The following is a 16,736-nucleotide window of genomic DNA, read 5'->3' on the forward strand; positions in this document are numbered from 1 at the left end:
ATTTGTATGATGTAGTAGTTGTATTACCCCATTAAGATGAGTCAATTTATCACTAATCGAGGTTGGGACATGCAAGGGTTCCTCCATTTGATGGAGTGGAGCAAGATGTGGTTTGCGACTGGGTGACAGCCACATGAGTGAGATAATGCTCATGTTGTGGCGATGATATGCTCCTTTTGTTTCTTTTAGCAGCATTAACCTCCTAGGCCAAAGTTTTTGGGCCCTACCCAAGTATGTCGACATATGAGTGCCAAATCCCAAAGAACCAATGACAAGTTGAACCTAAAGAATCGAGGTGAGTTATGTTGATTTGTGGTAGCATCGGATGTGCTCTAGCCTTGAAATTTGGAGGAGAGACTAAGGCACATGGGATCTCCAAGACCCAGAAATCGTTTTGAGAAATTCCATCAAGATGAGGAGTTATTAAAATAATTAATATTTTTAATGGGTTCCTAAGTCTAAACTTAGGAAAATAAAAATATTAATGGGTATTAATAAAGATAAGGATGAGAAGCTTCTAAGAGACGAGGATCAAGTCTGTTTTAATATTAGCCGTTCACTAGAGACTTAATCTCGTTCATTGATTCAACCAATGTTGCAGGAAGCGTCCCCCCCCCCCCCGGTTCTAAGGCCCGAAGCGCGTCCCATGCGAATTCGTACAGGAAGCGTCCTCAGAAGTGCGCCTCCGCCTGTTTTGGACGCTCCCTGGACGCTTCCACCTGTTTTGGATGCTTAGTAGATATATTCACAATTTACTACTTTTGTCATAGATTACTCATTAGACTTGTAGGCTTGTGAATTTGAATTTTGAACCTTTTTTGTCTTGGCGGTGACCAAGTGACATATTTTGTAAACATTATTATTTGAATTTTGGACATGACAAATGTTGACAGTTGCTCACTTGCTACATAAATCCTTATATGCTCTATGTTTTATGTTTTATAATATGCTTAAATGTTTTATGTTTTATAATATTCTTAAAAATTTGATGTATGTTTGTAATCGCTAGAATATAGATGGTTGATGTACATACTAGTAACTACAATGGAATCATGAATGCCATATCTATCTTGATTTATGCAAAAATATGCATGTTTTCATGTATTCTACAACTAATTTGGTATTTGGGATGTTTGTTTTGAGTATAAATGCAAAAAAATATAATATATATATATATATAGCAGACGCTTCACTTCCTAGATTTTTGGAAAATGACGCTTCCGCGTCCCCGCTTCCAAAAAACGTCCCCGCTTCATCCCCACTTCGTGCAACATTGGATTCAACAACAGGAAAAGTATAGTAGTAGACTTAAGGGTCATTTGTAGACACACCAGCTGATACTCAGTGCCCCAAGGAAAACCGATTCTCAGAGAAAAGGAGATCGATTTCAGAGGGAGAGTTACAGGGTGGAGGAAGGGGGGGTGAACAACAGTCAGGGAGCTCAGAAGAAGTGACGCAGTGACTCTAAGAAACAGCATAGAGGGAGACACAGGGATGACGCAGAGAGGGACCAAAGCTGCGCAGAGCCACGCAGAATGATGCAGGGCTAACGTAGTAGAGAAAGTAAGTTCCCCGGGTTGTCAGAAAGTCTCGGAGAAAAGTCTCAGGTGTTTTCTCCTAGTGTTTATGTAAATTTTTCTGTAAAAGTGATTGTTGTTGAAGATTAATAAAACCCTCCTCTATTGCATCGGTTTTCCCTCTATTTGTTCCTGTATAATGTTGCGATATCTGCAATAGAATTTATTTTAATATTTACTGAAGGTATTTCATAAATAACTTATTGGGAATAATAAGTAGGTGAAATAAATCAGTTGCTGCAGTAATAGAATTTCTGTTTAGAAATTTTCACATGGTTTCGTAGCGAAGATTCAGCGACGAGAAGTGAAAATCAATTATGGGTCAAGAGCACGATGCAGAGGCATCCACTCAAGGAGACTCATGCAGATTTTCAGAAGAATGCACAAGAGACATAAATTAGGATGGGCATTTGGAAAGCACATTGAGTGGGAGATTAGAGATTGAATTTCTGAAGAGAGCAGCGCAGCAGTTGCCAGTGAGATTCAAAGTGATTTCTTGCAGTGAGGGGCAAGGATATTCCGGTTGGATATTTCTCTTGACCCAGGAATACTCAACAGAGGTGGTAGAGAGATATTTGGGAGAGGCAGGGTAGGCTGACGCGGAGGCAGCGCAGCGGCTTGAGCATATCTGTATTTTTGTTGGAGAGATAAATTTCTGAAGCCGGAAGCCGAGTTGTGAGACTAGGAGGACTGAAACGAAGTCTCAGAAACACAAATCGATCAGCAGAAAGGGTGACGTTGTCCCTAGGAGTTGTGACTTTGGGCCTACAGGGTGACTGCGCAGAGGCAACAAGGGACAAGCCATTCTGTGGTTGGATCAGTCAAGATCACCAGTGATAGTGTGAGGTATTTCTCACTAATCTTCTGTCAGTCATATTCTCTGTATCGGATAGCCAGCAAGGCATCCAAAGATTGTATTAAGAAAACTATTGTTTAATAATACAAACCCTCAATTGTTGCATTGGTTTTCCCACACTGGGTTTTTCCAGGGACATTTGTCCAAAACTAACTACGTAGATGTGTGTGATGTTTATTTCTCTCCTGTGATGTATTTAGTTTCTATAATTTTTATTTGTGTAGGCTACAATGTATTTAATTCGATATTTGTCATCACACATACCAAGTAAATTGGTTAATCAAATTAACAATTAGAAGAATTAACATCAGTTGCTGTAGTAGGAATCGGATAACCGATTTTTCACATCATGTGGGCTGATATATAAGTGTAGCACTGTTGTGTATGTGTCGCGAAGATTTGTCCACTAAGGTGTGTGTGGGCAAAGCTTTGAAGTAGTCGCATAGTGACTTCTAGCAGGGCTAATCACTGAGAATTGTTGGGGGATTTAGCGTTGCATTTGATGTTGAATTCAAGTTGTGAGCAGACCTAGTTTCATGCCCTTAGTACAGTGATTTGAAGATGCAAATCCATTGTTAGGAAGCAAACCTTTGTAGCCCATGAACAATGATCTAAGAAGAAACATAAACACTGTGTATAGGCAGACTTGTTGAGCCCAAGATTAGTGACCTTTGGAGCAGCATTGTCACTATAAGAAGCCAGTTTGTTGGAGTTGGAATGTGCAAGGGAATCCAAAGGCGTAGAGACTTCTTTGTGAGCAGCAAAGGCAATGGTGTTGGAGAAGCATATTCTCTGCATGTATAGGTGGCAAAGGACCTGCCAGGTGTTCAAGGCAAGTGGAATGAAAGGGCTGGTGTAAGCGCTTCTTCAGCAAGTAAGTCAAGTTTGTTCTTGTTCTTGAGCAGATTGATTGTCAAGTGTTGTTGACATCAAGCCTTAGTTTTCCTTGTATCAGGGCTAACTGTAAGCGCCATGATCGTTGGTATGGGAGGTCTAAGTTTGCTGTATTAAAGTTGTAATACAAGCAAGTTATGGGTTTGTAAATCTATTGTGTACTTCATTGGTTCACTGTTGTACATTTTCTATTGTGCAAAGTGCTTGTAATTGTGGTATTTCAGTGTGTTTGTGATCGCGTTTTATGTTAAGAAATCAACAGGGCTGCAATTGAAGTGATTTCTCTTAGACTTGATAATTGTTTGTGATCTTCTTTTACTTTTCTTGATTATTAGCTTCTTCTTCTCTTATTATTATGTTGTTCTTATCATCAAACAGCTACCAAAACATGAAGATCAATAGTACACAAGGACACAAGATGTAAGCTGCTAGCCAAGGCCAAAACCTCTCTTAAAGAGGAAAACCCACAAAAATTTCTTCTCTTCTTATAGATTCTTCAAATGATGAATTCCAAGACCTCTAAACCAAGACCAAGATCCCTCCAAGACCATTTCAAACCTTCTAGAGGATGTGTTGCTTCTTGCTAAGTCAAACCAAGTCAAACCTCTTCCAATTGTAGAACTTTGTCCCCCAACTTCAGATTTTTGCCCTCACTGCAAGTCTAAAATTTTTGGCCTCTTGCAACAGCTGCAATTTTCGCATGTGTGGGAGGATTTAGGGCTTCTAAGGCTTCCTTCTTTCTTCGCTTGGGCTGCTTCCTCTTCTAAAATTTATAGGTGACAAAATCAACTTTTCTTCTAAAAATTTTAACCCTTCCCTTGCAACTTGAAAACTTTGGCCTTGATGCTGCAAAAATCCTAGCCTTCCTTCACACGTGTAACAGAGAGAGAGTGAAAAATTCAAAAATTTTGACTTCCTTCTTTCTTCTAGTCCTTCGCTTACCTTCTTTCTTCTAGTCCTTCGCTTACCTTCTTTCTTCTTGTCTTTTGCTTCCTTGATGAGTGAATCAATGAGTGTTCAAATGAGGTCGAATGGTCTCTTATATATAGCCCTTCCAGGAGTACGAATTTCCCTGATTAGGCTAACTTCTCCAATGCCAGGCTGACTTGGCCTTGGAGGGGTAATTTGACACTTTGACTCAAAAATAATTCTTTTGAGATGTTACAAGATGGCCATTAGGGTCTTTTACATATGATAATGACTCTTTGACTTCTAGACTCTTATGAAAAAACCTAGAAGCACTCAATGGGTGGTTTGACCTAAAATAAATTAACCTTGAGGATGAAACCCATCATATAAAAATAATAATAATAACGATTTTCTTTCTTTTTACAATTTACAAAAATCAAGAGTACATTACATTTTAGGAAGATTGAACCTAGTTACATATTTCAACATTTTAGACATAGACCTGATTCTGAAGTGCCAAAGAAAATCAACAGAACCAACACGAGGTGACCAAGAGGTGAACCAATGTTGTATTTTGTGAGTGGTTCTTGTGACATGTATATGTTTAATTTCATGGAATGATCGGTTCATGAATTATGCATACGATGATGAAGTGAATGAGCAATTGTACTTGTGAATGGTTACATTTTTATTCTGCACACATTGACTACACATATTGACAACTAATCACACAGACATAAATATAATTGTAGAGGCTTAGTCCTAGTGTAGTACTCACAAGTTTGGTCATGCCATTATTGAGGAACCATGCTCGTGCCCCACACTCGAAGGTCATGACACGCTTTGACTTGTGGCAACGCTCTAGGGGCATGACAAATATGGTTTCCTTGGTAAGCTTTAAGCCTCTGGAATGAATTTGTTGCCTCCTTTCGTATTCTAATCATAGGGGAAAGCTTGGGTTTAATATAAAATCATTTACTTAACGAAAAGGAAAAATGACTAAAGGTAACATCCACTATTATGACAAGATGACTTAGGATAGTCAATAGCCTAAGCAAATCAAGATATATATTATTGAAAATAGTGCTTCAACTGCTCAAATGCTATTTGGAATTACAGGCTACTACACGCTCTAATATTTTAAATTGAAAATACAACAAGCCCAAGCTACATAACAGAACAAGCAAAAGAACATTTTTCCCACTCCACATAGGGTTTCACTGCCACACAATTTTCAGACAAAAGGGCCAATGGATTGCTTAAATTTAAGCCTGCAAACTTTGTCAGGCAAGGGAAAATAGGTTTATAACTCATCCACAGTCAACAGCCAACAACGCCTTGTAGCCATCAACTAGCTCATTACGCCATTTCGCTGCCACCTGAGCCAACCATGTGGTCCCTCGCGCATATACCATGATTGTATGTTTAAAGGTGGGCCTCCCGAAGCTAAAGGTATGCCTTGTCATTTTGAAATCGAGTCTTGTAGTTTTCTTATCGTGGACACTTCTGGGAATGGATTAATGGGGGGATTCAGCGAAAAGAATGGGTTATGTTTGTGCCTTTGTCCTCTAGACCACTTTTAGGACCTCCATGGGATCTCTTTTACTGACCACTTGGTTTCAAGGATGGTATTTCATGGGAAATCCCCATTTTGGTTGCGTGGTCCCGCTCCCTTATCCGCTTGCACTACCCCCTTTCCATTCATTATTACCCCATCACATAGGGTCAGCTCACCTCTCCCCCTTGCCCACACTTGAGGGTCATGGCTTGGAATGAAGCCCAAAGGTTGATGCAGCTAAAAAGAAAGCCAAAAGCATATATGGCCACATTCAACAGGAAAAGCACCACAAAATGCAAAAGATGGTCAGGGAAAAGCATTTAGCACGTGGGAAAAATCCATTACATGAAGCTCTACCCCATCATCATGGCCATCACCCTGGTTCCAACAGGTTCTATGAACCTTCCTCACCATATAGGAACCCATGATTGTCCCAACCCCTAGTGGGCAATGAACCGCCCCACCTTAAAGGGGGGAATTCACTACTATATATTATACATCATGCTCTAACCCTGTGAGCCTCGAGCAATTAATCAAAGAAAATCATAAAAAGGAAAAAGGCATATAAAGAAGGGTGGAAAAATCAAGGTCGGGGCACCTCATGAACCACCATTGCTCCCTCCTACACCTTATAAACCCAAGTGTGGGCTTCCCTCTTATTAGCTACCCCTATGCCCCAGCATGTAACCCAAGGTTGCCCCCTCTCATTCCCTACCTCATTCACCTATCTACCACATGCCACCACCTCTTGATGAATGTACCTTGACTATATCATCTGCTTTAGAGGCAAAAACAAACTAATAGGGTACCTGGTTAACCCCATTGGGAGTTTGGGAAACATTGGCACACCTAAAGCCCGTTATGAAAGAGCAGGCCATTAAGAGGTCCCCACCTATGGTCCATGATTAGGTAAGCTTATCCACTCAATTTCTCTAATGACTTGTTGTATTGGAAGCCCAGGGGACGCATTAGATCTTATGCAAAATTGCATATGGTTTCCATTTGGGGTTTGGTCTCCCTATACGGGGTCCTAATCCTCTAGAGGGCTACATTAGCACATATAGGGTGAGCGTTGAGAGCCATGGACCTCCATAGCAACAGATTTCACTTCATGGATCCCCATAGCCATTCAGAGATTGCTCGTGGTTCACTTATTGGATGACGAGAATGCACCTGATCCATCATGCCCAGCTGACCCCAAATCTACAAAACACACATGGCAGATGATCCAGGACTTCTACGATGACGTGGCATCTCGTACATTGTCATCCTAGCCCTTGAGGGCAACCTACAGGCATCTTCGACTTGTTTGGAGACCCGTGAGGACACTTGTGTGCCCCCACAGTCATTTTGAGCACCACACGTTATTTCAAGGGGCCAACCCCTTATCCACTGCTTTTGAGAGTCCTATTCTTCATTGTGGCACCCATGGACCTCATCGGGCCTCTTAGAGGGCCCTACGACATGCATAGATTATTATTTGTCCTCTTGAGAGGCTTATCTTTTCATTTATGAGCTAGTTTGGTGGGTTTGTCACCAAAGTTATGTCATTTGCACATTATTTTATTTTTAGGGGCTAATGTAGGCTCATTAGCTAAATCGAACTCCTAATTCGTGTATAAATAGGAGTTAGTTGGATTCATTTGAATCATGACTTGACTTGGGATCTCTCTATCTTTGGAGGATTTCGCACTTTTTCCTTGGAGGACCATTTTGGATGATGGATGAATTTTGATTTATGGATTTGGATTATTTCTACCTTGGAGCTTCTTATTTTGCAAATGTGATGCTGGTTGGATATACTCTCTAACATTGTAAGTGCAAATTTAACAGTATTTTCTTGTTGCTGCATACATTTGAATTTCGCTATAATTAGGGCTAATTATTGCATGAATGAAATATGGAATTATGTGTCTATTTAGCTTATTCTTTGTATGGGCCATTGTTAGATGAATGAAATCTCCAAGAGATCGAGTTATCTTGATAATCTTGCATCATTTGTATGAAGTATAAATGCTTGAAAGTCACTTTTCTTCTCTTCCCTCTAACATTGGACAGAGTTGACTTTTGAAGCCTCCTTGAACAAGAAACTAAATCTTTCTTCATTATTATCCTTGACTCCATATCCCCAAGTGAATTAGGCATTGGTTCCGTAAAAGGGAGATTATTTTAACCCTTTTTGTACCCCTTTCCTGTTTCTCCCTGGGTCTAGCCTCATTACGTCATCTAGGGCATCAATTTCCTGGAAAATTGGCCACAAGAAAACTTCGATCTCCTAGATACAACTGCGTTGGTGGATCCCCTTGCTCTCCTCCAAATTTGAAATAATTCTGAAGGTGGAATCTCTGGATACCTCAAGCCCTAGCTCGAAGATCAATTTTTGCCTAGGTGTTCCCAAGGCTAGAACCTAATAGGATCAATTTCACATCTTTGGAAGAAATTCTTGTTTGATCCTTTCCCCTCACCTTGGCCAGGTTAAGAACATCATTGGTTGCCTAAATCCATCCCTTCACTTGGACTAGGTCCACTTGGCCTTGTGTGGTCCCATTCTTCACCAAAGCCTATTTATCAAGAACTACTCGAGATTCCAAGTTCTCAAAAGGATTTTAGGGATTTGAGAACCTCCTTTATAGGTCTTATCCTCTACCTCAACCCTCCAATCCTCAACCCCTTTCCCTAGAGGATCAAGTCCCTTGCTTGAAGAGCAAGCAAGCCCTATCCTTCATCAATATATACTTTGTAAATGACCTCCCAACTACTGGGTCTCCTCCTATCGGTGAAAGTCCGTAAACAGTACGAAGTCTTAGTTGTGGTGACAGTGGACCATGTCTCCATAGTTACCCGTGACCTAGCAGTTGTCCTGTCACTCTACCCCTTCATCAATATATACTTTGTAAATGACCTCCCAACTACTGGGTCTCCTCCTATCGGTGAAAGTCTGTAAACAGTACGAAGTCTTAGTTGTGGTGACAGTGGACCATGTCTCCATAGTTACCCGTGACCTAGCAGTTGTCCTCATAGGAACCCTTTTTAGGTCCCCTGCTAGTTTGTGCGGTAACAGAACTTATTCCAATTCCATCCCTTCTACCAATGTTAAGATATAAGGCCCTATTTTACCCCAAAGGACTTCAACATGTGCCCTTTAACACAATCCAATACCAATGTGTCAGGCTTCCTCGATCTGAATAACTCATCCAAAATCCTTTCTATTGAATTTAGAAATCTACGTATAACAAAATTAATACCAGGCAATAATGGTAACCTGATGCATTTTTCATTATTGTAACGCATTGAAGTAAAGTATGGTTATCGTTTTTCAAACTTAACTTCTGTAATACTCTTTCTACCAATGGAAGCCTTTCAATCTTGACACAGTGATGAGACCTAGTCTAAAAGAGATATCGCTTCATCTTTTGATAGCTTCCAACAATGACAAAAATAGATTTGAGGAATTACCAAAATTCATGCAGGAACATGCATATATATCCACAATTCAGATAATATAGAAACTGCAGCTACCAAAGGCATATTGGTTAGGATATCTTGAATAGAAGTCCTGACGTTTGCCAATTCCTCTTGCTTTGAATTTATAGCCTTCGTATTTTGTCGGATAATGTTCATAAGTTTTAGCTTTGACCTTCTATAGTCATAAAAGCCTCCTGTCATGCCACCCTTTTTGCTCACTTGATCGCCTGGAAAGAGTTGTTAAAAATATATTATAATTTAATAGAAAAGAAAAAGGCAACCACAGAAGCATAGTGTTTCATTTAACAGTCCCTCCTCACCTTCCATTGTAATACAATCCAATCCATCAGCTCGAGCAACCTTGGTAGCAACATCCAAGTCACGACAGATGACTGTTCTTCCAAAGACCTGAGAATAAACAATCAACTACTATTAGAAATTGAATAGTGCATATTAATATTAATGTTTTCTCACAACTTGCCTTCAATATCCCACATGCCCAACATAAAGAATATAAACACCGCATACAATCAACAAGAATACAAAAATGGCATACCAACAATGGCTGTGATATGAGGAAATGAAGACTGAATATACTATATAGAATACATATAGTGGATCTCGCTAATATCTTTTTTCAACAAAAGTAACAATTTATCAAAGTGAGTACTCTGTACAGTATCATTAATTAAACATCATCTGACCTGCGCAAAAGCAGGGGCAAACCGTGAGGAGAATTTCAGTTTTTTTAGCAGAGGAACCACATCTGGATTATGTGGGTAATTAACTTGCGGAGCTCTGATCCGATTCAGAGGCATAAAAGTCACCCTCCCACCTTTTTCAGCAGTGAGGTATCTAATAATTCTGGTTGAGATCTCATCTGATTCCACTACAACATGAAACAAGCTGCACGTACACATCAAAAAAATGGAAACTTCAAAATTCATCTTCAACTAGATTTTATCCCAGTAGAAAAATGTCAGCTTTGTTAATCTACTAGAAATAAAATTATAGCACATAAAAAAGTTCATGTCAAGATTAAGTAAGCATATTTGTTTCAAACCATTCAAATAAAAACTACATCTGAGTGCAAGAAAAATACACAAAAAGGCAAGGAATATATTAATCAAGGTTATGACAAGATTTATCCAAAAGGTACATCAATCTTGTAAAATTCCTCGAGAACCAGAAAGTTATCTCTTACCTATTCCCAGCTGTAACTTCCACAGCAGTGAAAAATTTATCATCGCAATCCAGCAATTCACAAATTGGACCAAACACACCAGAGATGCTGTGATCCCTGCAAATTCTTCTGACTGAATTAAGGCCCCTTCGTATATCCTGAATAATGCCATCCAAACATTAGAGTTAACCTGGAAGAAATTGTTTTCTAAATTCAAAGTAATAAATGTATCAGGATAAAGATGTTATTGCACGTGATTAGTTATAAAATGTCTAGCACAGACAGACAAAAACAAAAACTGCGGCATATGCATAAGTTCAAAGACATATCACATACAAGTAATAGCACATTAAATCAAGAAAATCTCAACTTTCCGAATTTTTCAGGGCGGGTGCCTTTTCACTAATGAACATGTCTTTCCGATAAGACATATTTTCATTAACTAATTAGCTTATCATTATTTATTAAATTATTATTATTTATTATTATTATGCTCATAACATTGCCATCCCCTTAAAAATTGCTTTGCCCTCAAAGCAAGGCTAATCAGAGATATCAAAGGCAAAAAAATTGTATTTCCCATGATGAGCCTTTTTCTAGAATTACGTATTAGCATCCTCCCTTGAAAATGAAATTAACTTTTCCCATGATGAGTCCTTTTCTAGAATTAGGTATTAATATCTTCCCTTGAAAATAAAATTAACTCGATTAGCTATATAAAACTTTAGATCTCCAATAACTTCAACTTCATTTTACTTTTTCCAAGAGTAACTTCTAACTCCAATAATAATGTTTCAATTGATATCTGATTCCTTTTAATATAGCCCTTAGCCTAATTAAATTGTTCTAACATTGATGATTGCGGGTCAATGTTAAATATCAAAAATCGCAATGTTTGCCGCTTCAATACACTCCCACTCTTCGTATTTGATAATGACAGTTAACATGGTTTTTTCCTCGTTAGTAAACACAAAGTCTCACTTCTTCAACACAAATTATCTTTTCCATATCTCGACTACTTTGGAGGATAAATCAAGTTCTGCATCTATGGCCCGCTCCGAACAGTGAGGATATCGATATCCTTAGACAAGTATTTGTTCACATTCGAGGTAATAGAATTGGTGTTCTTCTTAAGCACCATGTATGGGATGCAGGAGGAAAGGGAAAGTAAGGAGTGATCATGTTGTCTGGTTTCCAGACCATGTGGAAGGACAGAAGGTCACCATTGAAAGTCACAATTGCAAGAGCACGAAGTCTTTGAAGGATTTGGTGCATCTCAATAGCAAAGCTCTTGACGGCATGGTCGAGGTCAGCAATGTTTATCCATCAACGCTTTCCTATGAAACCGAATTCATCCTATAGGCCCCACGAATCCCGAATCCATCGTGTCCGACACGATTCTCTCGAGATTCGTGTCCAAAAACCATGACACGTTGTATCCTATTTTGACACGTCGAATCCGACTGCGTGTCACGATTTTGGCAGCGTGTCTTGTTTTCCAGGGCTCGTTAGGTGGCAAAAGTGAATTGCGCGGGTATAAAAAGGCCGCATTTGGTCATTACAGCCACGCATATTTTCCTTTGGCAAGCATTTTGGCAGCTTAATGATCAAGTCTAGGCCCTAGTATTGATATGCTATTCATGGTAATGTTAAATTCTTAAAGTAAAGGGATGAAAATGAAGATTAAGGAGAATGTTGAAGATTATTCTCCTTAATCTTCATTTTCATCCTTTTACTTAAATTTTTAACATTACCATGAAATGACTCAGGATGTTTGAGAGTGGTTCCGGCCTCATTGGATTTCATATGGAGAAAGTAAAATTTTAGATTTCATTCAAAATCCAGCAGACTTATCAGTTTTTCAGGATTTTAGGATTGGGGGATTGCAATGTTTCCATTGAATTTGGTCATGTATAAGGGTATGGAACTCGTATTTAATCAAGAGCACCAATCCCTCTATGTACCTTGATGTTAGTGACATTGGTTGTCGAGCTCCTGTATCATGACCCTCCTAAAAAAGTACGCATCACTCAAACAAAATTTTGACTTGACATGTTATGCTTGTTCTATCTTATGTTAATGCTTAAAGGGTGATATTAATGACAAAGATCCCTATACAAATACAGAGGTAATGACAAAGATACCTCTGGATATTAATGCTTAGAGGGTGATATTAATGACAAAGATACTATGCATGCTAATAGCTATAGATGAAGATCTATATTTGAAATCAATAAATTTGTATCATTAATTAAAATTTGTGTAAGAAATATCTAATTTTTAATATATATATATATATATATATATATATATAACGAATCCTATGTGTCCTGTTCAGGGGGGTCAACGTGTCTGAATCTGACACCACGAATCCCGAATCCCCGTGTCAGGTGACTTAGACGCTTTCTAATCTTTCTGTGTTCTTGGCCACAAAGGGAAGGGCAGCGGGACATTTGATCAGGGACAGAGGTAATTGTGTCCCAAAAGCTATTTGCATTCTCGTATAGTTCTTTTTTTAGAGAGTAAACACAGAGGCATTTGTGCAGAACACTTGTATGTTTGTCACCCATGTTTGCTTTGTCAAAAAGAAAAACATTGAGACTAAATTTTTTTTCCTTTGTTGTTGTGTTTCCCAGATTATCAAAACCATTAACAAGCTTAGAAACAAAATTGGAAATTTGCATCCATTTTCTCCAGCAAGGGTTTCTGGCCTCATGAACTCCATCAAGCAGCCTTCAATAGACATTGGAATAATTGCAGGCTTCTTACCTTCCCTGGTTTTAGTAATCATAGGCATAGAGTCAAACAAATTATTTTCCATCGTTAAATTGTTTATTGTCGTTGCTTTGATTCGATTTTCACTAATCACTGTTATAACCCAATCTTGGCTGAAATGGTTTGCATAACCCTTGTTAACAGCATCTGAAAATGCACTTGCAATATTTTTACCTTGAACACTCCTTGAAACCGTCTTTTTTTTATGGCAATTTTGATTTCAGGTCTTGACTCCGCATTTTAAGATCCTTCAGGCATTTGTAGTTAATTCTTTTATTCTTTGGTGCAACTATTTTCTAGCTTCCTTGATTTCCTTTAATTCATTAAAAAGTGTCTTAGTTTCCCTAATTTTGGGATCTGAAAACATGACAATAGTGCCTAAAATTGGCTCTGATACCAACGTAACAAACACTGCTTGTTTGTATTTAAAGACAATATTTTTGTAATTGTATAAATGTATTGATAGATAAATAATTGATAAAATGATGAATATTACAATGACAGGCCTCATTACAAATACCTAGGCAAAGTGCCTTTCCACTAATGGACATGTCTTTCTGATAACACACAACACTGCATTAACTAATTAACTTATCATTATTTATTATATTATTATTATTTATTATATGTTCATAACAACTAGGAAGGGATTGATTGAGGCAATTCATACTTACCACTTTCAATCTTTCCCTTTATTCATCTCCATTCTTCGGGCTAGTGGTCAATGGTCATTAGGATTGGCACACTTATCCTCATCCTTGAGTCCGGGCCTGAAAAAATTAGCCTTGGAGGTTGATGTGGCTAAAAGAAAGGTAAAAGCATAAGAAAGCCACAATCAAAGAAAAAGATAAAATACGAAATATGGTTGTGATATTTGTTCAACGTGTGGGAAAAATCTTAGCACGAGCTATACCCCATTCATTAGCCATCATCCAGTTCCTCAAGCACATGATGTTTCATCCATAAAAAGGAACTCTTGTATTCTCCCAACCTTGAAGAGCGATAAACTTACTCATCCTTAAAGAGTAATGGAATATTTTAGAAGCAAGCTTGGGAACCTGAGCTATGCACCCAAATAAAGGCAAATCATAGAGAAGTAAAAGGCACACCAAAGGGGTGGAAAACGCAGGCTGACGAAAGGGGCAACTAATGCCTCCACGATTTCTCCCTCCTTAGATCTACACACGCAGTATGTTGGACCTCCATTAGTTGGTCACATGGCTATGGCACCTTGCATTGAACTCATTTCCACTCCACAAGCACACATTTCACACACACCTATGGATTGATGGGCTAACTTGAGACATGCCACTTCCCCTTGGGGGTTGGAAACACCTAATAGGGTTATTGACCTACCTATCCCTAACATAAAGAAGTAACTTGCTTACAAGACTTGATTTAGATAGACATTTGAAGACGAGATTTGTATGAAGTATTCATGTGCCCATAACATTAGGTATGCCCAACCACAATTGCTTGTGGAAGTGGGAGCGGGAAGCAACATTTGCAAAAGCTCCTGGGTCAGGAGCGATTTTGGGAGTGAATTTTATATAATATACATTTTTATATATTTTGATACATATATGTCAACAAAACAATGTAGAATGATGAATTATTGATAAAAAACATAAAAATATGGATTAAACCATATAACATCATTCATCTAGTTGTTAGAACCTTCATCAAACATAGGTCCACAAATTATAAGTTCTCATTTATATAGCATGTAAGGGTGCACATAACCAAAATAACATCGAGTGCAATCTATCTCTAAACTGAAAATACATCAACAAATAGGCTCTAGATCGCCTCTAGCATCCAAAAAAATTGTACTACAACCAATACCTACATATTATCAAAATCATTGCCTATCTGGGAATCTTTGCCATTAATATCACCCTCTAAGCATTAACATAAGATAGAAAAAACATAGCACGTCAAGTCAAGATTTTGTTTGAGAGATGGGTACATTTTTAGTAGGGTCATGATAGAGGAGTTCGAAAACCAATGTCACTAACATCAAGGTACATAGAGGACTTGGTTCTCTTGATTGAATACTAGTTCCATAACCTAGAACATGATAAAATCCAATGGAAACATTGCAATCCCCCCAATACTGAAAAACTAATAAACCTGTTGGATTTTGAGTGAGATCTGAAATTCTACTTTCTCCATATGAAATCCAATGAGGTCTGGAACACTCTCAAACATCCCGAGTCATTTCATGGTAATGTTAAAAATTTAAGTAAAAGGATGAAAATGAAACATAGAGGATAATGTCACTTTTACTATACTTAAACATTACCATGAATTGCATATCAACACTAGGGCCATAGTCTTGAATATTAGTTTGCCCCACTTTAAAAATTCTTGTTTCTTCGGAAAAATTGTGTTTGAAATGTCTTTGCGAAGAAAGCTAGGGAGCGAATTTTTTTTTAGGAAGCGCGCAGGAGCAAATTCAGGGGGAGAGGGCGCTCCCCCGCAACCATGTGCTCGACTATGTTGCATTTATGGTCATTTTCCCTAATGATAGTTGATTTCACTCGATCTTGAGAGTTTTGTAAAGTGGTGTTATCATAGCAACAGAGGCCTCTTCAGAGATGATTCTCATCTCTTTCAGCAACATACCAGTGAGTAGATATGGCAATGATGATGCAGTGTTGCCCACCCAAACGACAACGTTGGGCTATGAGATGGATCCATAGGGTACCTGACACTCTAGAGTAACCCAAAATGCTGAGCCACTAAGGCTTGGTGTTAGATTTATTGACGATGAGCCCAGATGAACTCAAGACACCTCCAATATGGCCTTAACATTGTTTGATGGGCATGGGGTCCAAATAATGATTTTTATCCTTGAGATGACAAGGGAGGGCTTGCACATCATTATTGGACCCCAACACTTTGAGCATAGGGGTGCCATGTCACTCCTTTGGCCGTAAGAAGGATGATGTAGGGCATCTTGGTGATGATGTCATGGTTTTGGAGGCACTTTTGGAGTACATACCCATGGAATTTGGGATGTTTCTTAAAGTATGAAGCACTTGTGACCTATTTGACACTTGCTTGTGGCATTTTGAGATCCCCTGGAGGATAACGTCATTGTGGAGGAGCCTCTTTTCCCACATGTGTGGCCTATTTTGTCGTTATTTGTTATGTTTTTTAGCTATTATGAGGTTGGCTTGTAACCTCTCACTTGTTGAACACTTCAACAAACTTGTATCAGGATTTTACTTGTAAATTTGTAAAAATAAAGGTTGTAAGTTTCATATAAATATAGGCTCCCATTATTTCATTTCATCATCATACATTTATCACACTTTGCTTGTGCAAGGGTGTCAATTAGTCCTTTTTGCCTACATGAGCAATATGTGATCTTTCTATGGTGAGAATTCTCCTGGAGATGGAATTTTGCATGGAGATGTTTTCCTAGGATTGAATGAAGTGTTTCTTTAGAGAGTTTTGCAAGTTTCAAGTCTATTTTCTATATTTTGCATATTGCATTTTTGTAGGAGGTTT

General features: G+C 38.5%; 1 protein-coding gene across 1 annotated transcript in view; it reads right to left on the reverse strand.

The window, feature by feature from the left end:
* The window catches only part of TTN7 (Structural maintenance of chromosomes (SMC) family protein), a 263,011-nt gene that overhangs the window by 106,513 nt on the left and 139,762 nt on the right, over window positions 1-16,736 (reverse strand). The window contains exons 15-18 of the mRNA XM_089458168.1: window positions 10,464-10,600; window positions 9,964-10,165; window positions 9,580-9,667; window positions 9,337-9,486 (exon numbers count right to left, since the gene is read on the reverse strand). Of these exons, the coding sequence (XP_089314294.1) occupies window positions 9,337-9,486; window positions 9,580-9,667; window positions 9,964-10,165; window positions 10,464-10,600 (577 nt within the window). The remainder of the gene's footprint in view (window positions 1-9,336; window positions 9,487-9,579; window positions 9,668-9,963; window positions 10,166-10,463; window positions 10,601-16,736) is intronic.

This window comes from Pinus tabuliformis, chromosome 7 (genome assembly GCF_031772625.1).
Source record: "Pinus tabuliformis cultivar Carrire ecotype Pingquan chromosome 7, CPIR1, whole genome shotgun sequence".
NCBI lineage: Eukaryota > Viridiplantae > Streptophyta > Pinopsida > Pinales > Pinaceae > Pinus > Pinus tabuliformis.